Source organism: Lampris incognitus, chromosome 14, assembly GCF_029633865.1.
Source record: "Lampris incognitus isolate fLamInc1 chromosome 14, fLamInc1.hap2, whole genome shotgun sequence".
In the NCBI taxonomy this organism is placed as follows: Eukaryota; Metazoa; Chordata; class Actinopteri; order Lampriformes; family Lampridae; genus Lampris; species Lampris incognitus.
Genome location: NC_079224.1, coordinates 46810180 through 46836994, shown reverse-complemented (window position 1 = coordinate 46836994; position 26815 = coordinate 46810180). Strand labels below are relative to the sequence as shown.

The window sequence follows — 26815 nt, the reverse complement described above, 5'->3', positions numbered from 1 at the left end:
TCAGCAGCTCTTCAGTTGCAACATGAAGTCTTTGACATTCAGTTCTCTAACTCCTCCCCTTGTCTTGGTCTTTGTAGTGTTATAGTGGTGGAGGTTTAGAAATTAATGTCATGATGGACCCTTCACCTCTTTGTTCTCTTTGCTAATATATATATATATATATATATATATATATATATATATATATATATATATATATATATATATATATATAAGGGAATTCTTACATTATAAGAAATGATAAATTTGTTGATCTAAACAGGACGACATAGAATAAGTTTAGTCATTATAATTATTAAATGGTTTCTGAACATGACCCAAAGTCAATAAGTCTCACCAACCATGACAGAGACAAAAACTGTGGAAAGAAAGGTCCTCCTTATCTCTATTTAAACAGACAATGGCCATCAGTAATATTTTCCTAAGATATAACAAAGGGGGACAGAATTAGCACAGTGGCGCCCCCAAGGGGTGGCCAGGGGTGGCCACGGCCCCCTGATACTATCCCTGGCCCCCCTGCTGCCCCCCCCTCCCCCAGCCACGAGTCGCATATGCAGAATATGCTTCTGATTAACCATAATATCCTTCTATCTGATATTTTACATTAGGTGCCGTTCATTTAAATCAATAATGTATATTTTTCATAATAATTCATGTCAAAGAAAGTAACAAATGCATAGCCAGGCAGCCAGTCGCTTCTGATCGTCCGTCACTGCATCACACATACACAATCTAACAATGAATCATCTAACACTTTACAATATATACAGATACATAACACATTAAATCAGAACTGTTGTGGAACTCAAAATGTTAACTGTACCAGTGTTAGTCTTTGCACATCAGCTATGTAGTAACATTAACTGTAAAAAAATAAGAAACCAAAGTATTTCAGTAGGCGATTCCTTAACTCTCATGTTGGCAGTTTTCAATTAGCCTATACAGTATACTACAACAGCATAATAGAATTCCTGAAATTCAGTCCTGGCTTTTGGTTTTGGTGTGCCACCCCAAGATTTTCAGTGGCCCCATTTGGCCACCCCTATGAACATTCTCTGGGGGCGTGACTGAATTAGCAAGAGATAATCCACGTCAAGTTATGCGTGAAAGTATTTTAAACTACAATACAAAATAAAGAACCACATGACACAAAGTGGAGAATGTAAAAATTCTTTATCACACAACTTCGGTTGAATTATTCTGCTTATAGAATGATCACTTGGCAAGATATTAGAAGAAAAACATTTAATTTTTTGTAACTAATGTTTTGAAGTGAGCAGTAAAATATTATGAACAAAAAGTTAGCCATTAAGCTAAAATGTTGAATGTTAATTGGACTCAATACTAATTCAACATGTTGTGCAGCAACTTCTTGTCCTGCGTGTGAATTTATAACAATATTTAACCTTGAGCTGAACTATGTGTGCATTAACAGGTTTTGACGCAAACCTTCCATCAACCAGAAACAAGGATCCTCCATGGTCATGCTATGATTAGAGATCCTAAATATCTCACCTTGTTTCTAGTGAGCTGATATTAAAACTCTACTTGATTGATCAGCTGTTAAATGACAGAAGCAGCTGAAGTGTGTAAATGTTCTGTCAGACACTGTCAGGTTTGTGTACAGTGACTCTGGGTTTCCTGTCACTGTGGGCCTCACAGCACAGTAGTACACAGCAGAGTCTGTCACTGCAGCAGAGGACATCTCCACTTCCATTTGAGTCTCATTCACTTTAACAGACAGTCTGGAGTTTGTATCTGCTCTGTTCATTATTGAACCTGATTTAGTGGAGGATATTAGAAACTGTGGTGGTTCTCCTGCGTCCTGGCGATACCAAAAGAAGTAGTCTGCTGAGGAGTATTTACAGGAGAGAGTAACTTTGGCACCTTCTAGACCATGTACTCTGTCTTGGAGGGACTGGATGGTTTGCTGATAACTGGAACCTGCAGATGGGAAGAAATGATTAAAAAGTCAATAATCATGTCATATATTGAATCTATCTCATTATTTTTTCTGTTAAAAAGGGATTCATAGTTTAACAAATACTGAGCTGCCAAAGTGTTTCTTACCAGTAAAGCCAGTGAATAAAACAAGTGGTAGGAGGAACTGCATGACTGATGTCACACGTCAAACAGAAACTGTGGCACAGCAACAATCACCTAGTTAAAGATGTGCTGCTCTCAGAGATCTGATCTGTTTCCCTGTCTGTCAAACTCCACTTCCTGCTGAAGAGGAAACAATGACTGGATCAACTCTGACAGCTTATTACAATCCACTGTCCAGATAGGTTTAGCAAGAATATTCAAATAAAACAATCAATTAATCATGGTTTAAGAATAATCTAATCTTTAAGGAATGTTGATAGAATAGAGTTATTATTATTAAATATTTTATATTACCTTCAGGTTGGCTTTCTTCTCCTGTCATCATGTAGTTTATCTTTTGTGGTTGGGTTTATATGTGAGACAGTATGGGATTTATTGTTGTGTTTCTTCTAAAACTAGAATACTACACATGAATATGTTGATGCCTGCTCAATCATCCAGGTGTAGAATCCCAGAAAAGTTGAATCAGTTCATCTGGACACAAGGTTTCATGGGAGAAACATGTCATCATTCATCTAGGAGACTGTCAGTCTCTTAGTCTCAGAGGCTGAGGAAGTCACTTTGATGACGTCATGACTGAAGAAACCAACCGGCTGATGTCCAAAGTGGATGCAGTTGCATATCTACACTGAATCACACGTTTTTTCACTATCAGTTGAAACAGCAGATCTGCTGACTTACTCTCCTCCCTCTCCTCCCCCAACACCCCCATCCAACACTTCTCTGACTGTTTCTGATGAACGTGATGTCCCCAAAGCTCCCGGCAGTTTTATTTTACTTGAAACTATGACATCTGATTTTATTCCTGATGAATGAGGTCATCACTCTCATATTCAGCAGGAAGTGTAAAAGTATGGGGACGGATGGATGTTAGAACTGGGGGGACATCTCTCACGGCTTTTTACTCTCCTTCACTCTCAGATGAAACAGAAAACCTGCTGACTTACTCTCCTCCCTCTCCTCCCCCAACATCTCCCCCATCATGCTGAAAATGTTCACCCTCCAGTGTTATCAGCCACTCTTCTTTTTCTTTTTTCTTTTGTTTTGGGGGTGGGGGGGTACATTATGAATGGGGGCATTTGCTGGGCCAAGTGTAAAATCAACCTGTTGAACATGTGCTGACCCAATGTGTACTTAAAATCCCTGATGCTCACTCTCAGCAGAGCCATAAGGTTTGTCTGCACTGTGTACTTCAGATTCACATTCAGACAACTTTATTTCTCCCAGAAGGACAATTCAGTTCCACAATCTACCCAGACCATACACAAGCTCACACACAAGCAGCAAGCAGCAGTATGTCAGAGACAAGAGACAGAACAGTACATGGGCAAGAGATGCACACTGGCGCCATCATGTGGCCATCCAAGCAGACTCACACGAGGACCAGGCGAAAGATAAAAATGCACAGTCAAGTCAAGTCAATTTGGTTTGTATAGCCCAATATCACAAATTACAAATTAAAAGAAGAAATAAATGAAGAAACAAACAAATAAATAAATAAATAAAGCATCCTAAGATACATTGCACGTTACATTCCAGCACAACATTCAGTGAACGTACAGGCCCACAAGCCATGTGAAGAACAGACAAGGTAGAAACCAACTATTGTGGTTTAAAACAAAACAAAGCCTTCATTTAAAATGACTACTCTCAGGACGTCCGGGTAGCGTAGCGGACTATTCCGTTGCTTAGCAACACGGGGATCACCGGATCGAGTCCCCGTGTTACCTCCGGCTTGCTCCCTGCAGACACAATTGGCCCATGTCTGCGGGTGGGAAGCCGGATGTGGGTATGTGTCCTGGTCGCTGCACTAGCGCCTCCTCTGGTCGATCGGGGCGCCTGGTCGGGGGGGGGGAGATTAGCGTGATCCTCCCACGCACTAACTCCCCCTGGTGGAACTCCTCACTGTCAAGTGAACAGAAGTGATGACTCTCGTCACAGTGGTGAACGATTTATAGTGACGACCAGGGAACACCATGTTTTGTATGCGTGTTCAAAAGTAAGACAGGGAGCTAAAATAATGAGTCTTGAAAGAATAGCTGTTAAATAAGCAGGACTAAACACCACCACTCACCTGTCACCATACACACTGCTACTTGTCCCATGGATTAGTCAAGCAGTCTCGCTTCCATCAAGGAACCACCAAGCTCTGACTTCCATCAAGTTATTTTTCTTCTAAGACTAGAATACAATGCAGAATTTGTTAAACGAATCTACAGAAGACATTAATACTTTTCTTTATCAAGATAGTTTAACGTTTCAATGCAGAATCAAATGTTTTTGAATGTTGTATTGACACATTGGACAAATCAGCAGTTGTAGGAAGCTGGCTTGTCAAACTGTCCAATGTGTTTTTCTTCAGCAAGGAACCAGTCTTTAAAATGTGAATACTGCCCTCTAGTGGATCTGGATTATCATTGCGCTGTCTCTGGATTCTTGATAGACACCCCAAAGGTTTTTGTAGTACGTCTTGCAGTTTCCTGTCACTGTGGGCCTCAGAGCACAGTAGTACACAGCAGAGTCAGACAGCTGCAGACTCTGGATCTTCAGAGGAACTGATCTTGAGCTGGAATCCAGGCTGGAATCCAATCTCGCCTTGAACCCGTCCGCTGTGTCCCCTGATTCAGCAGTAATGCGGCTCAGAATGAATGTGGGCTTGTCGTCTGCAGCCTGTCTGTACCAGAAAAGATATGTATTTGAGCCACTGCTGTTATAGTGACAGTCCAGTGTTACTGTCTCTCCCTCACTAACAGTCACACCTCCTTTGGGTTGGAGCACGTTGTCTTTTTGAGCTCTGCATTCTGTGGGACAACAACAGACGGTGTCAGTGTGAGGAAAAGAATCAACAAGACAAAGTTCAGATTAATAACAAGCAAACCAAGAGTTGTGTCCTACCAAAGCACATAGCAGCCAACAGCAGTGAGATGAGCAGGAAGCTCATAGCTCTTCTGTTCAGTAACTATGAGCTCCAGTGACCAGAGAGGACTTCCTGTGTCTCACTGTGGAACCTTGTTTTAGCTCCAACACTAAGTGGTAGATTTGAAGGAGGGGCTTGTTGACAGGTTCATACAGTACAACACATTTTAGATCATATTCCTGTTGAGGGGAATCTCCTTTAAAACAATGAACACATCTTATTAGTCAACTTCTACAGTTGCATCAAACATGTGTCTACCTATTTTTTTAAGTCATGAATTGGGTTGTTTGGTTGTCTGTTTTTACTTGAGTGGATGTGAACTAAATGCAATATGTAGTGTATAACATGGACATTTTAAAAAAAAAGTACAGTCAACACTGTGCATAAAGTCGTTGTGAAATTTTTATAAGAGAAATGCTGCCTTTTGCAAATGTCTGGATTATCTGGACAGAAACAAACGGACATAAATGAAGAGGGAACTAAGACATGAGTTATCAAACCAAACTCCAACCAACATCTCAACTAATCTTAAAGATTTGTAGTCAACCAGTCAAATGTTCATGTAATGTAACTATTGTTACATGAAGGGTTTATGTGAAACCATCTCCATTAAGCTGTCGACAAAGTTATCCACCTCCTCTGATTGAACAAGTCATAAAGTTTTGTGAAATTTTAAAATGGGTCGTCGTGTATTTTTACAAAGGGCAAATACATCAAACTGAATATTACCGCTGATACAATATTGTCATTATTTAGATATGAAACCTTATTTGATTAATCTTATGTTAAATGACAGAAGGAGCTATGTCAGAATGGATACCTATGTCTGAATGTGGTTTATTGATTACAGCTCTGCTTTCAGTACAACTGTACCATCTAAACTGGTGTGGAAACTCGGAGGTCTTGGTCTGGGCAACTCTATCTGTAATTGCTCATTTAATTTCCTGAGATGCACACCCAAGACTGTGAGAATAGGTAAAACATAATCATCCAGATTAGTTCTTCAGACTGGCACACCTCAGGGCTGATGTCTAGGCCCCCTAATGTACAGTCTATTTATCAAGACAGTTTAATGTTTCAATGCAGAATCAAATGTTTTTGAATGTTGTATTGACACATTGGATAAATCAGCAGTTGTAGGAAGCTGGCTTGTCAAACTGTCCAATTTGTTTTTCTTCAACAAGGAGCGATGAGATTAAAATGTGAATACTGCCCTCTAGTGGATGTGGGTTAACATTGTGTTGTCTCTGGATTCTTGATAGACACTCTAAAGGTTTTTGTAGTACATCTTGCAGTTTCCTGTCACTGTGGGCCTCAGAGCACAGTAGTACACAGCAGAGTCAGACAGCTGCAGACTCTGGATCTTCAGAGGAACTGATCTTGAGCTGGAATCCAGGCTGGAATCAAATCTCTCCTTGAACCCGTCCCCTGTGTTCCCTGATCCAAAAGTAGAGCGGCTCAGAATGAATGTGGGCTTGTCGTCTGCAGCCTGTCTGTACCAGTAAAGAGATGGACTTCTGTCACTGGTGTTATAGTGACAGTCCAGTGTTACTGTCTCTCCCTCACTAACAGTCACACCTCCTTTGGGTTGGAGCACGTTGTCTTTTTGAGCTCTGCATTCTGTGGGACAACAACAGACGGTGTCAGTGTGAGGAAAAGAATCAACAAGACAAAGTTCAGATTAATAACAAGCAAACAAAGAGTTGTGTCCTACCAAAGCACATAGCAGCCAACAGCAGTGAGATGAGCAGGAAGCTCATAGCTCTTCTGTTCAGTAACTATGAGCTCCAGTGACCAGAGAGGACTTCCTGTGTCTCACTGTGGAACCTGGTTTTAGCTCCAACACTAAGTGGTAGATTTGAAGGCGGGGCTTGTTCAGAGTGACAGGGCTGATGACCAATCCCCTGTTATCTGCTGCTGACAGATTCAGACAGTAAAACACATTTTACTTTCAATTTAATTCAATTCAATTTTATTGTCATTAAAAACAATGTGCAGGCACATGTTAAAAATGAAATGAGGGCTGTATCTTCACCAAACAGTGCAAGACAGACACAGACAAACACAGCAAACACAGTATAAGATATACACACATGAAGACCCAGCTAAAAATAAGTTTAAAATAAGTTAAAATGTATAAGTTACATCATATTCCTGTTGAGGGGAATTGTCTTTAAAACAATCAACACGTATTATGTTGTTCTTATTTATGTGATTCGTATAAAGTTGAATCCATTTTGGTTCATCTTTGGAAATGAAGGACATTTAATATTCAAATATTTAAAATTTGAGCTATTTATTATTTGGATTTTGTTTTTGTTTTTGATTTGTTTTGTTTTTTGTTTTTGTTTTTGTTTTTTTCTTTTGCATTTTATGGAGAAAACCGGAAGAATAATTGCATTGTGTTGTGAATAACATAGATAATAAAAATGCAGAAATCTTTGTATTGGAAAAGCACATTCATCCTGTGTCATTAAAGAGTGTGGGTGTGATGTGCTAATAAACTGATGGAATCACGGCAAAGTTGATGGAGTATTTGGAAAGAAATAAAGGTTTGTTTTTCCCTCATCATTTTAATTGTAGATGGCTGAAACCTAAAATCATCCTCAGACTGTCGATCTGTTTTCATAATTTGAAGAACTTTTAGCATCTCAGTGTATCTCTGAGGATTCAGCTGTGATTCCACTCAGCTCTACATGACTCTTCATCACTATGAAGAACCTGAATGGACTAAATGACAACAAGTAAATAAAGGTATGAGTCATGAAACCAGACTACAGCCACCATGAAAACTAAAGTTAAAGGCTTGAAGTCAGTCATTCATGTGATGTAACTAATGTCATAGGAAGGTGGAGGTCCAACCGTCTCTATCAAGTTAATGAGAAACATTGATCATGAACATTGTCAAATGGTATCCTGATGGTGTCCTGAAGATGCACCAAAGCCATGACCACATCTCATCCACAGTTATAGTAAAAAAATACAAAGAGGAGGCAAAGAAAACACTAATCCAGTTCCACTGAATGAACAAGAAGTTATATTTTATCAAACTTAAATATAAAGATAACTATATTTGCACAAAGTGCAAAAACATTAGTCCAGTTATGAACTCTGATAAATTATTTTCATTATGTGGGTATGAAAACTCTACTTGATTGATCTGCTGTTAAATGAGAAGCAGCTGAAGTTTGTAAATGTTCTGTCAGACACTGTCAGGTTTTTGTACAGTGACTCTGGGTTTCCTGTCACTGTGGGCCTCACAGCACAGTAGTACACAGCAGAGTCTGTCACTGCAGCAGAGGACATCTCCAGATGAAACGCTTTTCTTTCTCTCTCATGCTTAAGAGTCAACCCTGGTACTTTCTCTGAATATTCCATGATGAGAAGCTGTGGAGGTCAGCTGGAGTACTGTCGATACCAGTAGAGGTTCTCTGTAGAGACAGAGTAGTTGCAGGAGAGAGTGACCCTGTCTCCTTCCAAAGCCAGAATTCTATCATGAAATGATGTAACTGAATCCTCAGAGAACCCTAGATAGACACATGGATTTTTACAAACACAATAGTTCATGGAAATACCTTATGGATAATATTAAGATGTATGTTCTTCCATCTCATATTTACCAGAATGAAAGGTAGATATCATCAGCCAGATTAAATGGAGTAGCATTGTGACTGAAGTGTATTGAATCACCAAGTGAAAAGAACTCAGCTGCTCTTCAGTTCCAACATTAGGTCTTTAAAATTCAGTTCTCTAACTCCTCCCCTTGTGATGGACCCTTCACCTCTTTGTTCTCTTTACTAAAATATTATATATATATAAGGGGATTCTTACATTATAAGAAATGATAAATGTGTTGATCTAAACAGGACAACATAGAATAAGATTAGTCATTATAATTATTAAATGGTTTCTGAACATGGCCCAAAGTCAACAAGTCTCACCAACGATGACAGAGACAAAAACTGTGGAAAGAAAGGTCCTCCTTATCAAGTGCCTCTATTTAAACAGACAACGGCCATCAGTAATATTTTCCGAAGAAATAACAACGGGGGGACAGAATTAGCACAATGGCGCCCCCAAGGGGTGGCCAGGGGTGGCCACGGCCACCCCAATACTATTCCTGGGCCCCCTGCTGCCCCCCCCCCCCCCAACCACGAGTCGCATATGCAGAATATGCTTCTGATTGGGCATAATATGCTTCTATCTGATATTTTACATTAGGTGCCGTTCATTTAAATCAGTAATGTTTATTTTTCATAATACAGTCATACAGTTGCAGAATCAACCTTCTATTGATATGCATCATATATTATCTGTTTTGTGTGCTAATGTCATTGATAAAGTCATGTTTTTGCTGGATGTTATCGATATGCTATAAACTCTGTGTACCCAATCCACAGATGAAGAAGCGGAGAGAGAGAGGGAGAGAGGGGGGGGGGTAAAAGTCTATTAGTTTTGGGAGAAATGTCATTTGTCTTGACTCCACAGCTCCTTCCATTGCAGCCAGGCCTCTGTGCTTTCACAGCAGGAGCACGCTTGTTCTTCTCCTACTTGCTGTCATCGCTTCGTCTTTCAAGCAACCTGACAGCTCGACAGAAGAGTGTGTTCCCCGCCTCTCCCTTCCTTCTCGACACGACTCCTCCAGGGCAGCCAAATGAATCAGGAACAAAACATTTGCCTTGCAGAAAATGCACCAGTCCAGCTCAGTCATGACTCTCATCACAGTGGTAAACGATTTATAGTGACGACCAGGGAACACAATGTTTTGTATGCATGTTCGAAAGTAAGACAGGGTGCTAAAATAATGAGTCTTGAAAGAATAGCTGTTAAATAAGCATGACTAAACACCACCACTCACCTGTCACCATACACACTGCTACTTGTCCCATGGATTAGTCAAGCAGTCTCGCTTCCATCAAGTAACCACCAAGCTCTGACTTCCATCAAGTTATTTTTCTTCTAAGACTAGAATACAATGCAGAATTTGTTAAACGAATCTACAGAAGACATTCATACTTCTCTTTATCAAGAGAGTTTAACGTTTCAATGCAGAATCAAATGTTTTTGAATGTTGTATTGACACATTGGACAAATCAGCAGTTGTAGGAAACTGACTTGTCAAACTGTCCAATGTGTTTTTCTTCAGCAAGGAACCAAATACTTTAAAATGTGAATACTGCCCTCTAGTGGATCTGGTTTATCGTTGCGTTGTCCCTGGATTCTTGATAGATGCTCTAAAGGTTTTTGTAGTAGGTTTTGCAGTTTCCTGTCACTGTGGGCCTCAGAGCACAGTAGTACACAGCAGAGTCAGACAGCTGCAGACTCTGGATCTTCAGAGGAACTGATCTTGAGCTGGAATCCAGGCTGGAATCAAATCTCTCCTTGAACCCGTCCACTGTGTTCCCTAATTCAGCAGTAATGCGGCTCAGAATGAATGTGGGCTTGTCGTCTGCAGCCTGTCTGTACCAGAAAAGATATGTATTTGTGCCACTGGTGTTATAGTGACAGTCCAGTGTTACTGTCTCTCCCTCACTAACAGTCACACCTCCTTTGGGTTGGAGCACGTTGTCTTTTTGAGCTCTGCATTCTGTAGGACAACAACAGACGGTGTCAGTGTGAGGAAAGGAATCAACAAGACAAAGTTCAGATTAATAACAAACAAACAAAGAGTTGTGTCCTACCAAAGCACATAGCAGCCAACAGCAGTGAGATGAGCAGGAAGCTCATAGCTCTTCTGTTCAGTAACTATGAGCTCCAGTGACCAGAGAGGACTTCCTCTGTCTCACTGTGGAACCTTGTTTTAGCTCCAACACTAAGTGGTAGATTTGAAGGAGGGGCTTGCTGACAGGTTCAGACAGTAAACACATTTTAGATCATATTCCTGTTGAGGGGAATTGACTTTAAAACAATGAACACGTCTTAATATTCAACTTCTACAGTTGCATCAAACATTTGTCTACCTATCTTTTTAAGTCATGAATTGGGTTGTTTGGTTGTCTGTTTTTACTTGAGTGGATGTGAACTAAGTGCAATATGTTGTGAATAACATGGACATTTAAAAAAAGTACAGTCAACACTGTGTATAAAGTTGTTGTGAAATTTTTATAAGAAAAATGCTGCCTTTTGCAAATGTCTGGATTATCTGGACAGAAACAAACTAAGACATGAGTTATCAAACCAAACTCCAACCAACTTCAGAACTAATCTTAAAGATTTGTAGTCAACCAGTCAAATGTTCATGTAATGTAACAATTGTTACATGAAGGGTTTATGTGAAACCATCTCCATAAAGTTGTAGACAAAGTTATTGATTACAGCTCTGCTTTCAATATCATTGTACCATCCAAACTGGTGTTGAAACTCAGAGGTCTTGGTATGGGCAACTCTATCTCTAATTGCTCATCTGATTTCCTGAGAGGCCCGTCCAAGACTGTGAGAATAGGTAAAACATAATCATCCAGATTAGTTCTTCAGACTGGCACACCTCAGGGCTGATGTCTAGGCCCCCTAATGTACAGTCTATTTACACACGACTGTGTAGCCAAATATGACAACAACAGCATCATTGAATTCACAGATGACACCACAGTGATTGGAGTAATAAGTGACAGTGATGAGACGGCCTATAGGAGGGAAGTGGAAGATTTAACCATATGGTGCCATGATAACGACCTCTCTCTCTAAATGTCAATAAGACAAAATAAATAATGACGTCGCCTTGTGGTGTACTGCACCACAAGGCGACGTCACTAACCGCTCGGCTAAAGGGTCAGACCCGTTAGCTAGGGGGCTAACGTGTCTTATTAGTAGTTTACAATAATAAATAATCATAATTATTCATTTTGCAAATAAATAGTGAACAGTAGATAAGTAATTCATGGTACCGATAAATTCATATTCATATTGTTGGTTCAGATTGCTATTTCTTGAACGCAGCGCGTGCAGTGCCGATTAGCCAATCAGCTGCCTTGCTCGAGAGGGAGGACGTCCCAGAAGCAGCCCGGTTTCAGAACGCCAGGCAGACGCTTGAGAGAAGCCGCTGGAACGAGAGATAGAAGATTCTGCTTTGAAATGGCAGCGAGCTACAGTTGGTTCTTTCTTTATCCAAGCTGAGTGTTTTGTTGGTCTGGTCCTCCTCCGGGCCCTGGGTTTTGTGTTGTGTCCGAGTGTCGTCCAGGACTTGGTGAGTCAACTGCTAACTAGCCGATGCCAACTAGCCGATGCTAACTAGCCGAACTTGTCCGTTTACAATGTCTGTGTGCATAGGCTAGTTAAAGCTATAAGTAGCTCCGTTATGTTGCGGATCATAATTTGTGTAAAGATTGTTGAGGAGCCACGTTTTTCTTTTGTGAACCGAATTCAGAATGTGTTTTTCTTTTGTGAACCGAATTCAGAATGTGTTTTTCTTTTGTGAACCGAATTCAGAATGTGTTTTTCTTTTGTGCAAACCGAGTTGCTAAGCTAGCTCCTTCCAGCTAGGCCGCAGCAGCAGCAGCATGGCGTATTAGCACAGAAATTAAACTGCGTCACGTTTTAGCGGTGGGTAGATTGACCATGTCAGTCGCTACTTCTGTTGTTTTCTTTTGATTATTTTATTGAGAGATACGTAAACTAACGTCTTTGCGTGTGTGATGCGCCTGTTATAATGCAGGCCAGGTTTTTCTTGGATTGGGAAGATCGCGCTTGCTGTTTCTTACCCCAAGCTGGAAACAAGATGGCGAGCCACCTATAGGAGCCCTGCTGGATCCACGTGGTCTGTCTGCGGCTGCAGGCAGCTCATTCTCAGGACAGCAGCCTACAGATTCGAGCACCTGGATTGTGGTAGGACAGAAACTTCCAGTTTGTTACTGCAAAACGTAGTTGGGCTCATTGGAGCAACAACGGACTTTCCAAAAAGGACCGATTATAGCCTACATTGATTATTGATTTTGATTTTTGATCTGATATTGTATTGTTAATCGCAGTATCGGCTGAGTTTATGACTCATTCATACTGTTCATGGGGTAATGCAATTGTTTGTTACTTTTGGCATTCTGATTTACTGGTTAAGTAACTTAGGTTAATGGAAATTAGATCTGAAACTTAAAGGCCCAATGGAAAAAAATAGAACATAAAACAAATTAACATAATTTGTCAACTCAAACAAGCGATAACTTCAAATTAGAATTAAAGGATCCTAAATTAGAACTAAAATATCTATCTAAAATATCAGAAACTCAAAATAGTGGTTTAATAAGGGTTAAATCATAAAACAAGAGGTTTCAAGGAATTTATCCATTCTTACTGTGTTATTGTGTAATTGTGTATGTTTCTCTGTCTATGTTTACAATTCTTTATATAAAAACAAGCCGGCAGATCAAACTTTATTCCCTGGTCTGTGGTCTGCAATCATTTGATGCTAGTTATAAACTGCTCCTACGTACCTAGAACTGGTCCTAGTCAACTGTCAACATCTACAGTGCTACACTGCTGTTAAGGTGGTGGCTGAAAGATATAAGTTTAGACAACGGAGTCAGCATCACGGAGAATCAGTGGCACAGTACGTGTCCGCGCTGAGAGAACTTGCTGCTACGTGCGACTCTAAAACGTTTGAGGATGACGTGCTACGGGACCAGTTGGTGGAAAAGACTAACTCCAATCAGATAAGAGAGCGTTTGCTGCTGGAGGTGCCCCTAACTCTGGAAAAGGCTGTGACTATTGCTGGACTAATTGAATCCGTCACATCGAACGCTAAAATCATGGACCGGGGAACTGCGGCTGCAGCGCCGCCCGCGGCAGCTGTGGGTGTGCAGCCGGTGGACACAACCAGGGGACCGCCAGTGTCCACGAGAGACAACGCCACGAGACAAGGGCTAACATGCTTCAGATGTGGAGCACGCCACCATAAAGCTTCCTACCCATCTTGCCCCGCCAGGACGGCCTGCTGTAATAACTGCAGGAAACAGGGGCATTTTGCAAAGGTGTGTAGGGGGGCAAAGAGAGTAAGTGGAATTACAGATGATGTGGAACAAGTAGAGAGCACTGTGTCTGAAGTGACTACATTAAATGTAGACACTGTAGCTCACACTGGGAATAAAATAATGTGCACAGTACAGATGGCTGTTGAGGGGCAGACAACACAAAATGTGGAACTTTTGCTGGACACGGGCTCTGCCGTTTCAATCCTTCCAAGTGCAATGTTAATGCAACTTTTCCCAAACGCCCCACTGAGTACACCCGACACTGAAACTTGTGAGTTACGGAGGCAATCCTATTCCTCTGAGTGGAACTCTACATGCCACTGTGTCATACGCCATTAATCCAGTGACCCACTTCTGTCTACAGTGTTCAGCAGGGTAGGAAACCCAAAAGAGTTCATCTCATACAATGGGAGTCAACTGATTTCACAGGAATTGGAATCCTTTCACAAGGACAGGGGAATTGCACGCAAACACTCCTCACTCTACTACCCCCAGGCCAATGGGGAAATTGAGAGATTTAATCGACGTCTGAAGTATAGTCTACTGACTGCGAAAATAGAAGGAAAGGAGTGGACAGCATCAACCAGAGACTTTCTCCAGGTCTGCAAGGCAACCAGGCATGCCACCACTCAATGCTCCCCTGCAGAGCTGTTGCACGGACTTCAGACGCACACCAAACTCCATGTGACAGGCCTCCACAAACCACAGCCTGTCACATCCCTACAAGCACAAAACACAGCACAAACAGTGAAAGAGAAGCAGAGGAAGATGAAGGAGTATGCAGACATGAAGAGAGGAGCAAAAGCGGTGCACTTTCCTCCTGGGTCTTGGGTCAGAGTTAGGAGACCAGGTAAACTACGCAAGAGACAGTCAAAGTACACTTCCCCTCTTCAGATGCATGAGCAAAGAGGCCAGTACACTTACAGGCTGTCTCATGGGCGCACATGGAATGCATCCTATCTCGTGTCTGCCCTACCCCTTCAGGGTCAGGGGCCTGACATAGACTGTAGCTGAGTCCAGCCTGACCCACTACATGCTCAGCCCCCTCTGCAAGAGGTCAGGGTCAGGAGGCCGCCTGCTTGGGCACAGGGCTATGCTATGTGGGGACGGTAAACTAAAACAAGAATAGCCTATTGTTGGTATGAAACTGTTATTTTGATACTGTTATTTCTTATAGACCTAGTACTGTCTGTGTGAAACTGTTATTTCAAATCTGTTATTTTTTAATGACCTAGTATTGCCTGCATGAGACTGTTATTTCGAAACTGTTATTTGTTTTATGGTCAAGGTGGTATTCTGTTGTTATTGTAAGAGTGTTTATAGCTAATGCAGTTCAGCGTAAGCACCGCAGTGATTGTATAGTTGGTGATGATATAAATGTTATCTTTTGCAAAGGGGATATGTGACGTCTTAAGTTGATGCAGTTGGAGGACAGTAGGGGGAGCTAGAGGACAAGATAGGATGTAAGTGACTGTAAGAGGGGAGGAGGACTGTGACGTGGGTTGTTCAAGTAAAGAAGTGTATGCTAACAGACGTGTGTCTTCGAGTGGTCCCTTAGCATCACCACGCAGTAGAGCTGTGAACGAATGCCAAAAATAGGCCTCGAACGAATAACGAATATTACACACTGAGGTTCGAATGGCATTCGAATACCTTGAATTTGCATATCACCCCCAAAAATCAATACAGAGAGAGTAAGTCTATTGTAGCCCGTGTTTTTATTAACAGCATATTTATGACAACATACAACTCCAGCACATTGTCCGCACATATTAGTCCAAAAACTGTTGTTGAGCACCCCTAAACATAAAATAAATCTGACTAGGAAAAGGCCAGATGATGTTAACTAGGGCCTACTCTAAGTAACATACAAGTAAAATAAATCTGACTAGGAAAAGGCCAGATGGTGTTAACTAGGGCCTGCTCTAAGTAACATACAGGTAAAATAAATCTGACTAGGAAAAGGCCAGATGGTGTTAACGAATTTACCGTAAGTAACATAGGCATAGTAAATTATCCATGACCCACGGGGCTTAAAAAAATAAAATCAAGAGTCCTACTCACTGTAGTAGTATAAGAAGTTGTGCTAATAGTGGTTTGCGAGAAAAACCAAAGCGTCCACGTGTTCAGACTCGAGAGCGCTCCTTTTTTTGGTGACTATGTTTCCCGCATCAGAAAAGACACGCTCAGAGCGCACGGATGTCCCTGGCACGGCGAGGTATCTATGAGCCATCTTCCCGAGGTGTGGATATATTCTCTCTTCGATTTTCCCATTAACAGCCCAAAACCCAAAGAATTTCCATACGTAACTTCTCAGATGTTGTGGAGTATGAATGACTCTCGCAGGAGATGTGCTAGTGCTAGCGCTAGCGCTTGGGTCACAGCCAACGTTCTTTTCGGATTCCGCCATTTCCTGTGTTCTATGAGCCCGCCCGCTCGGCGTGGGAACTGACAAGAGCTTTATAATTTCCGGTTTTACTACGGATGTAGGCTATGCTTATTTTCATAAAATACGTTTCACGAAACCATCATTTATTTCCATTTAAACGTGTGTGCATTAATAATAATAATATTAATAAGGGGGAAAAATATATTAAAAAAATTTATTACAAAAAATCGAATTTCATATTTTCATATTCAAATTCGAATATTATTACCATAATTCGAATGTACATTCGAATTTCAAATGCTATCTGACAGGCCTACCACGCAGTGTTATCAAAATGAACATTTATAAACCCTCCATTAGGATTAAATAGGGAGACGTTGTACTAAGGGTGGTTAAAACTGTTGAGTGTTTAGTGATAAAAATATTCCAGCCTTAGGTGGTCTGTACAGAGCAGCAACAATGGTGGGTGAAGGTCCATAGAGCTTAACAGCCAGCAGTTCAAAGGAAGAGTGATCAAGTAGAGAGAGTGGTGTTGGTTTTATACTATCACAATAAATCTGCACAAGGCCGCCTCCTCTGCCTGAAGACCGAGGTTTGCATATGTAAACAAATTTGCTGAATTTAGCTCAAGAAAGTCATTCTGTGACTGGCAGGTTTCCGTCAGACATACATAGTCCAGTTTGTGCTCTGTGATGGCGTTATTGACCTGAGGGGCTTTGTTGGGAATAGATCAGATATTGTAGAGGGCAAACTTCTGACAGGTTGTGCACGTATAAACACCTGATTTAACTAGTGGAGTTAGCACACTGTGGTCCACATCCAGGTCAAGTCGTAATATGTCATGTGGATAAGAGGCCCGGTGCCTAATAGTAGTCTGTATGGGGAAAACTCCTGGTAAGAGGGTTAATGACTGGTCCGCGGTGGTGTAGCGGTCTAAGCATCGGCTCTGTGTCGATGCAGTTGCCCACTGGGGACTGGGGTTCGCGCCCCGGTCTCGTCAGATCCGACTATGGCCGGACTCGACGAAGCAGCGATCATTGGCAACGCTGTCTTCGGGAGGGGGGCGGAGTCGGCTTGTGTTCGTCACGTGAATGCGTCTCTGTGTGTGTCGGAAAAACAGTGGTTCGGCTTGGAGTCGCCTTGTCACGAAAGTGGCGAGGCGGTCTCCTTCGAGACTGCCGGCCAGAGAGATGCAGTTGGCGAACGCATACAGTGCGAGGGTGGGTGTTTGAATTAAAATAGGGATCGATTGGCCACTAAAATTGGGAGAAGAAAGGGAAAAATCAGAAATAAATTAAAAAAAAAAAAAAAAGAGGGTTAATGACTGATGAGGCCAGTGGGGGGAGCTATCGCACAAAACAGTCCTGTGGGGTGAAACCATCGGTGGAAACAGAAGCTATGGGATGGAAATGAGGGATTTAAACAGTCAGTCACATAGAGAAGTGTGTAGGGCATGCTGCAAAAATTAGGTGATAAATCTCACAGCCGCAAATTCAAGCACTGTCAACAACAATCTTAATGAACTCTATAGATAATTAATAGAGTAGGACTCACCAGTCACTTGAAAACAAAACCCATCCTTCGTTCGGTAAAGTATCTCGTGAAGGCCTTGCCTTCCTGTGTGAGGCCTTCGAGTTTAGGTCCTGATCTCTCCCTTTGATCGCTCATTACAATTCACTGGCCAGATCGGTTTAGCAAGAATATACAAATAAAACAATCAAAATATCCTGGTTTAAGGTTAATCTAATCTTTAATGAATTGAATAGCATTAATATTATAATTTCATATTTTATATTACCTTTAAATGGGCCGTTTTGTCTTTACGTTATTTAGTTTTTTGGTTTATTCTTTTATTTTAATTTTATTTTATTTCTTTTGGTTTATATGTGAGACAGTATGGGATTTACAGTTATTTTTCTCCTAACACTAGAATCAATACAGGACTGTACCATTTGTTAAATAAAACTACATAAGACATTAATAATTTTCTTCATCAAGACAGTTTAATGTTTCAACGCAGATTAAAATGTTTTCGAATGTTGGATTGACACATTGGACAAATCAGCAGTTGTAGGAAGGTGACCTGTCAAACTTTCCAATGTGTTTTCTTCAGCAAGTAGCCGATGAGATTAAAATGTGAATACTGCCCTCTAGTGGATGTGGTTTAACATTGTTTTGTCTCTGGATTCTTGATATACACTCCAAAGGTTTGTGTAGTAGGTCTTGCAGTTTCCTGTCACTGTGGGCCTCAGAGCACAGTAGTACACAGCAGAGTCAGACAACTGCAGACTCTGGATCTTCAGAGGAACTGATCTTGAGCTGGAATCCAGGCTGGAATCAAATCTCTCCTTGAACCCGTCCGCTTTGTTCCCTGATCCAAAAGTAAAGCGGCTCAGAATGAATGTGGGCTTGTCGTCTGCAGCCTGTCTGTACCAGAAAAGATATGCACTTGTGTCACTGGTGTTATAGTGACAGTCCAGTGTTACTATCTCTCCCTCACTAACAGTCACATCTCCTTTGGGTTGGAGCACGTTGTCTTTTTGAGCTCTGCATTCTGTGGGACAACAACAGACGGCGTCAGTGTGAGGAAAAGAATCAACAAGACAAAGTTCAGATTAATAACAAGCAAACAAAGAGTTGTGTCCTACCAAAGCACATAGCAGCCAACAGCAGTGAGATGAGCAGAAAGCTCATAGCTCTTCTGTTCAGTAACTATGAGCTCCAGTGACCAGAGAGGACTTCCTGTGTCTCACTGTGGAACCTTGTTTTAGCTCCAACACTAAGTGGTAGATTCAAAGGCGGGGCTTGTTCAGAGTGACAGGGCTGATGACCAATCCCCTGTTATTACTGCTGCTGACAGGTTCAGACAGTATTTCACCTATTGGTAGATCTAAACTCCTGCCTACTACTGATCACTTCCACACGATGCTTAACTTTGGTTTCATAAGTATCAGATCACTGTGTACCAAAGCCTTACAAATAAACGATCTGGTTCTTGAACATAGTTTCGATACGATTGGTTTATGTAAAACATTAACCCAGCCACTGAGGATGCACAAGCCAGTACATCCTTAGTGCCAGTCCCAAGCCCTGCCAATTAGGGAGGGTTGCGTCAGGAAGGGCATCCGGCGTAAAATCTTTGCCAAATCAAATATGCGGATCATAAATAAGACTTACATACCGGATCGGTCGAGGCCCGGGTTACCAACGACCGCCACCGGTACTGTTAACCAGCAGGGTGTCGGTGGAAACTATGCTACTGTTGGGCGAAGGAGAAGGAGAGGGGGAAAGCATGTCCAGAGGCAGCTAGAGAGGAGGAAGGGTAGGCATGTGGAGGTGAGAGTTGGAACTTTGAATGTTGGCACTATGACTGGTAAAGGGAGAGAGCTGGCTGACATGATGGAAAGAAGAAAGGTAGGCATACTGTGTGTGCAAGAGACCAGGTGGAAGGGGAGTAAGGCCAGGAGTATCGGAGGTGGGTTCAAACTCTTCTACCATGGTGTGAATGGGAGGAGAAATGGGGTAGGGGTAATTCTGAAGGAAGAGTATGTCAAGAGCGTGCTGGAGGTGAAGAGAGTGTCAGACAGAGTGATGAGTATGAAGCTGGAAATTGAAGGTTTATTGCTGAATGTTATCAGCGCATATGCCCCGCAAGTTGGGTGTGAGATGGATGAAAAAGAAGAATTCTGGAATGAGTTGGACGACATGGTGGAGAGGGTACCCAAGGAGGAGAGAGTGGTGATTGGAGCGGACTTCAATGGACATGTTGGTGAAGGGAACAGAGGTGATGAGGAGGTGATGGGAAGGTATGGAGTCAAGAAGAGAAATGTGGAAGGACAGATGGTGGTCGATTTTGCGAAAAGGATGGAAATGGCTGTGGTGAATACATATTTCAAGAAGAGGGAGGAACACAGGGTGACGTACAAGAGTGGAGGAAAGTGCACACAGGTGGACTATATCTTATGTAGAAGGCACCATCTAAAAGGGATTGGAGACTGCAAGGTGGTGACAGGGGAGAGCGTAGCTAGGCAGCATCGGATGGTGGTCTGTCGGATGACTTTGGAGACCAAGAAGAGGAAGCGAGTGAAGACACAGCCGAAGATCAAATGGTGGAAGTTGAAGAAGGAAGACTGTTGTGTGGAGTTCAGGCAGGAGTTAAGACAGGCACTGGGTGGTAGTGAAGGGTTGCCAGATGGCTGGAAAACCACTGCAGAAATAGTGAGGGAGACAGCTAGGAAGGTACTTGGTGTGTCATCAGGACAGAGGAAGGAAGACAAGGAGACTTGGTGGTGGGATGAGGAAGTACAGCAAATTATACAGAGGAAAAGGTTGGCAAAGAAGAAGTGGGATAGTCAGAGAGATGAAGAAAGTAGACAGGAGTACAAGGAGATGCAGCGTAAAGCAAAGAGAGAGGTGGCAAAGGCAAAGGAAAAGGCGTATGGTGAGTTGTATGACAGATTAGACACTAAGGAAGGAGAAAAGGACTTGTACCGATTGGCTAGACAGAGGGACCAAGCTGCAAAGGATGTGCAGCAAGTTAGGGCGATCAAGGATAGAGATGGAAATGTGCTGACAAGCGAGGAGAGTGTGCTAAGAAGGTGGAAGGAATACTTTGAGGGGCTGATGAATGAAGAAAATGAGAGAGAGAGAAGGTTGGATGATGTAGGGATAGTGAATCAGGAAGTTCAGCGGATTAGCAAGGAGGAAGTGAGGGCAGCTATGAAGAGGATGAAGAATGGAAAGGCAGTTGGTCCTGATGACATACCTGTGGAGGCATGGAGATGTTTAGGAGAGATGGCAGTGGAGTTTTTAACTAGATTGTTTAACACAATCCTGGAAAGTGAGAGGATGCCTGAGGAGTGGAGAAGAAGCATACTGGTACCGATTTTCAAGAACAAGGGCGATGTGCAGAACTGTAACAACTACAGAGGTATAAAGTTGATCAGCCACAGCATGAAGATTTGGGAAAGAGTAATAGAAGCTAGGTTAAGAGGAGAGGTGATGATCAGCGAGCAGCAGTATGGTTTCATGCCACGAAAGAGCACCACAGATGCGATGTTTGCTTTGAGAATGTTGATTGAGAAGTATAGAGAAGGCCAGAAAGAGTTGCATTGTGTCTTTGTAGATTTAGAGAAAGCTTATGACAGAGTGCCGAGAGAGGAGGTTTGGTATTGTATGAGGAAGTCAGGAGTTGCAGAGAAGTATGTAGGAGTGGTGCAGGATACGTATGAGGGAAGTGTGACAATGGTGAGGTGTGCGGTTGGAATGACAGATGGGTTCAAGGTGGAGGTGGGATTACATCAAGGATCGGCTCTGAGCCCTTCCTTGTTTGCAATGGTGATGGACAGGTTGACAGACAAGATCAGGCAGGAGTCTCCATGGACGATGATGTTTGCGGATGACATTGTGATCTGTAGCGAGAGTAGGGTGCAGGTTGAGGAGAGCCTGGAGAGGTGGAGGTATGCACTGGAGAGAAGAGGAATGAAAGTCAGTAGGAGCAAGACGGAATACCTATGCGTGAATGAGAGAGAGGACAGTGGAATGGTCAGGATGCAAGGAGTGGAGGTGACAAAGGCATTTGAGTTTAAATACTTGGGGTCACCTGTCCAAAGTAACGGGGAGTGCAGTAGAGAGGTGAAAAAGAGAGTGCAGGCAGGTTGGAGTGGGTGGAGAAGTGTGTCAGGAGTGATTTGCGACAGAAGGGTATCAGCAAGAGTTAAAGGGAAAGTTTACAAGATGGTTGTGAGACCAGCTATGTTATATGGTTTGGAGACAGTGGCACTGACGAAAAGACAGGAGGCGGAGCTGGAGGTGGCAGAGTTGAAGATGCTAAGATTTTCACTGGGAGTAACGAAGAAGGACAGGATTAGGAACGATTATATTAGAGGGACCGCTCAGGTTGGACGGTTTGGAGACAAAGCAAGAGAGGCAAGATTGAGATGGCTTGGACATGTGTGGAGGAGAGATGCTGAGTATATTGGGAGAAGGATGCTGAATATGGAGCTGCCAGGGAAGAGGAGAAGAGGAAGGCCAAAGAGGAGGTTTATGGATGTGGTGAGGGAAGACATGCAGGTGGCTGGTGTGACAGAGGAAGACGCAGAAGACAGGAAGAAATGGAAACGGATGATCCGCTGTGGCGACCCCTAACGGGAGCAGCCGAAAGTAGTAGTAGTAGTAGGTTTATGTAAAACATTGCTGAAACAAAATATTTTTCTTCCCTTATATGAAACTTCTCCACCCGACTATACATATGCCTATGTAGCTCAGGCAAATAACCAAGGTGGGGGTGTCGCCCTCATATATAAATCTATTTTCAATCTTTCTTCTATTCTTGAATCTAAATTCCAATCATTTGAGGACCTTGTGGGTTCATCTCTCTCAGCCATGAATAGACTCACCTCAGTCCAGGTTGTGATACTCTATCGACCTCCTGGCTCTTACTCACTGTTTCTTTTTCTTTTTTTCTTTTTGGACCCCCCCCCCTTCTTTTTTCTCCCCAATTGTACTTTGCCAATTACCCTATTTTACGAGCCGTCCCGGTCACTGCTCCACCCCCTCTGCCGGCCCGGGTAAAGCTGCAGACTACCACATGCTTCCTCCAGTACATGTGGAGTCACCAGCCACTTCTTTTCACCTGACAGTGAGGAGTTTCACCAGCAGGATGTAGCACGTGGGAGGATCATGCTATTATCCCCAGTTCTCCTTCCCCCCTGAACAGACGCCCTGACCGACCAGAGGAGGTCCTAGTGCAGCAACCAGGACACATACCCACATCCGGCTTGCCACCCGCAGAAACAGCCAATTGTGTCTGTAGGGACGCCCGACCAAACCGGAGGTGAAACGGGGATTCGAACCGGAGATAACCCGTGTTGGTAGGCAACGGAATAGATCGCTACACTACCTGGACACCTACTCAGTGTTTCTTAAAGAATATGAAGAATTTGTCTCAGGGCTTGTTACTCATTATGATGTGATTATAATTCTTGGTGATTTAGATATTCATCTGAATAAGGCTGCTGATCCGCTAAGAAAAGCCTTTCTGGCACGAGCTGATACTGTTGGGGTCGCTCAGTTTGTTCAAGAGTCGACTCATTGGTGACACCCTTGATTTGGTTTTATCTAAAGTGATACCTGTTTGTGATCTGAATTACTTGCAGACCACATCTGCTGTGTCAGATCATTTTTTCATGCATTATTGGCTTATCCAGGTAATGTCAGCACAGATGTAGTTGCCACTTGCCACATTGGTCCCTCCACTGGAGCTGCATTTAGCAAGCAGCTGCCTAAAGTCTTGGCTCCTTTCACCGTAGTGAGTCACTCTTGAAAATTTCACTAGTGAATTAAATGTGTCCCTCTCTAGTCTCCTCGATTCAGTTGCACCTCTCACTACCAGAGCTAGGTGACTAAAGAGGCCTACACCCTGGTTTAAGATGAGACACGTGCTCTTAAGTGGGCCTGCAGGAGACTGGAACGTAAATGGCAGAAATCAAAACTGGAAGTTTTTACCTATCTTGGAATGAGTGGTTATTGAAATACAAGTGTGTTAGATAGATAGATAGATAGATAGATAGATAGATAGATAGATAGATAGATAGATAGATAGATAGATAGATAGATAGATAGATAGATAGATAGATAGATAGATAGATAGATAGATAGATAGATTTTTGTATGCTTTAATGAAATGCTTATGTTTGGTGCAAAGACTCAGAGACAGAGAATGGCAGCTCGTCTCAGCTCTCTGTCTCTGGAGTACAGAAGTGAAGCTAGAAATCTCAGTGTAATCATAGACAGGGATCTGAATGTCAAGAGCCACATCCATCATCTCACAAGATCAGCCTTCCACCATCTTAACAACATCTCAGAACTAAGGGCTTTCTTTCAAAATCAGACTGTGAGAAATTAACCCATGCTTTTATAACAAGTAGACTAGACTACTTTACTGGAAAATTCACCGGCCTCCCAAAATCACTTGTACGCCAACCACAATTAATTCAAAACGCGGCAGCACGTGTTCTCACCGGAAGTAGAAAGTATGAGGCCATTACACCTGTTCTTACATCTCTGTATTGGCTCCGCGTCAAAACTAGAATCCATTTTAAACTTGTGTTAATTGTCCACAAAGTGCTAAATAGTCTTGCACCACACTATATAAAAGACATGCTCATTACTTACAAGCCAGCATATTTGACAATGTTCATGATCAATGTTTCTCATTAACTTGGAGACGGTTGGACCTCCACCTTCCTATGACATTAGTTACATCATATGAATGACTGACTTCAAGCCTTTAACTTTAGTTTTCATGTTGGCTGGAGTCTGGTTTCAGGACTCATATCTTTGTTTACTTGTTGTCATTTAGTCCATTCAGGTTCTTCATAGTGATGAAGAGTCATGTAGAGCTGAGTGGAATCACAGCTGAATCCTCAGAGATACACTGAGATGCTAAAAGTTCTTCAAATTATGAAAACAGATCAACAGTCTGAAGATGATTTTAGGTTTCAGACATCGACAATTAAAATGATGAGGAAAAACAAACCTTTATTTCTTTCCAAACACTCCATCAGCTTTGCTGTGATTCCATCAGTTTATTAGCACATCACACCCACACTCTTTAAGTCAGAGAGCCCGAGCACAAGGATTTAATTGTGTTTAAATACACATGACAATAAAGTTGAATTGTAACTCGAGCTGAAGTGTGTAAATGTTCTGTCAGACACTGTCAGGTTTGTGTACAGTGACTCTGGGTTTCCTGTCACTGTGGGCCTCACAGCACAGTAGTACACAGCAGAGTCTGTCACTGCAGCAGAGGACATCTCCAGATCCACTCGTTTCTGTTCTCCGTTGAAGCTGATTGACAGTCTGAGATCTTCAGGTTGTCCTCTGACCACTTACTGCTGACTGCTGGGTGATGCAGACAGGAGGAACTGGGCTGTAGATCCTGGTGACTGATGATACCACTGAAGGCTGTAAGGTGAGCCGGTTTAAATACAGGGTAGAATAACTTTGGCTCCTTCTACACTTTGGACTGAAAGGGTCGTGGGGTTGATTTCTTCTTCCAAACTACTACCTGAAAATTTTGGAAATATCAAAGAAGGTGTTGCAGAGAAAAGGTGTCGTGGTGGTAATTCAGTGAGTTAGTGTGGGCTTTGTGTGTTGGTTGTTGTCCATATTGAGCCTGCTGGTGATGGTAAATGTGTGTGTCTGCTTGTCAGCCTGTATGGTCAGAGTCAGTGTGCAGCAGGGTGTCATGGTGACAGCAGACTCACCTGTTAGTACAGAAAGGAACCAGATGAGATGGAGCAGCATGCTGCTGTTAGTTCAGCTGTCTCTTTAGTTGCACTGTGGACTTTACCAGTCCTTCCTGCTAACGTCCTCCCCTCATAGTGTGTCTGGCTCCTCCTATTCACCCACTGTTCACACCAACCTCCTCACTACTCCTCACATGCCAGCCAACCTCTGTGTCCTTCACTAGACCCACTAGCAGCTGTTTTACTGCATGTCCACATGGCTCTTCTGCTGCTGCTGCTGCTGCCTTCATTTACTCCATTCATCTCATATGGGTGGGTTTGGGGCAGCACAGTGGCCCAGTGTTTAGCACTGTTCCTCACAGCAAGAAGGTCCTGGGTTCGAACCCCAGGCCGTACCAGGTCGTTTCTGTGTGGAGTTTGCATGTTCTGCTTGGTTTCCTATGGGTGCTCTGGTTTCCTCCCACCATCAAAAAGAAATGTTAGGGTTAATACTGCTGTCTCTGCCGCTGAGCAAGGCAATGGAAAGAAGAATTGGAGTTGGTCCCCGGGTGCTGCAGCTGCCCACTGCTCCTATACAATAGGGTGATTACATGCAAAGAACACATTCATTATAACCTGTACAATGACAAAATAAAGTGCCTTTCTCTCTTTCTTTCTTTCTTTCTTTCTTTCTGTCTATCGTTATATGGGAGACGGTATTGGATTGAAAGCTGTTTTCTTCCCAATACAATTAAATATTGAATAACACTTATATAATATTGCAAAATAAAATTGCATATTACAAATTTTGTTAAAATGAGGACTTAACCTCAACCAGATTTGGACAGCACAGGAGTTTTTGCTGCCTTGAAAGTTTTATTTGTAACTTATATCACAATGTATTAACATTAATCTAAATATAGCATTCTATTAAATTTGTATTTTACTGATTGTTCAATATTGATTTTCCTCATTTCATTTAAGAAGCATCATTTACATATTAACAAAATGTTTAACAACATTAAGATTTGACACGTAGGGAACAATTAACCACAGCTCATCTTTGAAGCTGGAGTGCAGATGAAGATGTGTTATTGTAGTGTTGGCAGTGACACTGGACAAATCACTAGTTGTAGGAAGCTGGCTTGTCAACCTGTCCAATGTGTTTTTCTTCAACAAGGTGACGATGAGATTAAAATGTGAATACTGCCCT

At 42.4% G+C, this 26815-nt stretch overlaps 4 gene segments (V, D, J or C); all 4 read right to left on the bottom strand.

Moving 5' to 3' along the window:
* Window positions 1-1890: 1890 nt before the first annotated feature.
* On the bottom strand, window positions 1891-5020 carry LOC130124518 (T cell receptor alpha variable 18-like; the record flags this gene model as incomplete). The annotated part of the segment is given in 3 exon segments: window positions 1891-1944; window positions 4588-4907; window positions 5002-5020. Coding segments are annotated over 3 exon segments (393 nt in total), but the record flags the coding sequence as incomplete, so codon positions are not given.
* A 1306-nt stretch (window positions 5021-6326) lies between these two features.
* Window positions 6327-6756, bottom strand: LOC130124259 (T cell receptor alpha variable 14/delta variable 4-like; the record flags this gene model as incomplete). The annotated part of the segment is given in 2 exon segments: window positions 6327-6643; window positions 6738-6756. Coding segments are annotated over 2 exon segments (336 nt in total), but the record flags the coding sequence as incomplete, so codon positions are not given.
* A 3501-nt stretch (window positions 6757-10257) lies between these two features.
* Window positions 10258-10723, bottom strand: LOC130124517 (T cell receptor alpha variable 19-like; the record flags this gene model as incomplete). The annotated part of the segment is given in 2 exon segments: window positions 10258-10610; window positions 10705-10723. Coding segments are annotated over 2 exon segments (372 nt in total), but the record flags the coding sequence as incomplete, so codon positions are not given.
* Window positions 10724-18522: 7799 nt separating this feature from the next.
* On the bottom strand, window positions 18523-19039 carry LOC130124516 (T cell receptor alpha variable 19-like; the record flags this gene model as incomplete). The annotated part of the segment is given in 2 exon segments: window positions 18523-18926; window positions 19021-19039. Coding segments are annotated over 2 exon segments (423 nt in total), but the record flags the coding sequence as incomplete, so codon positions are not given.
* Window positions 19040-26815: the final 7776 nt, after the last annotated feature.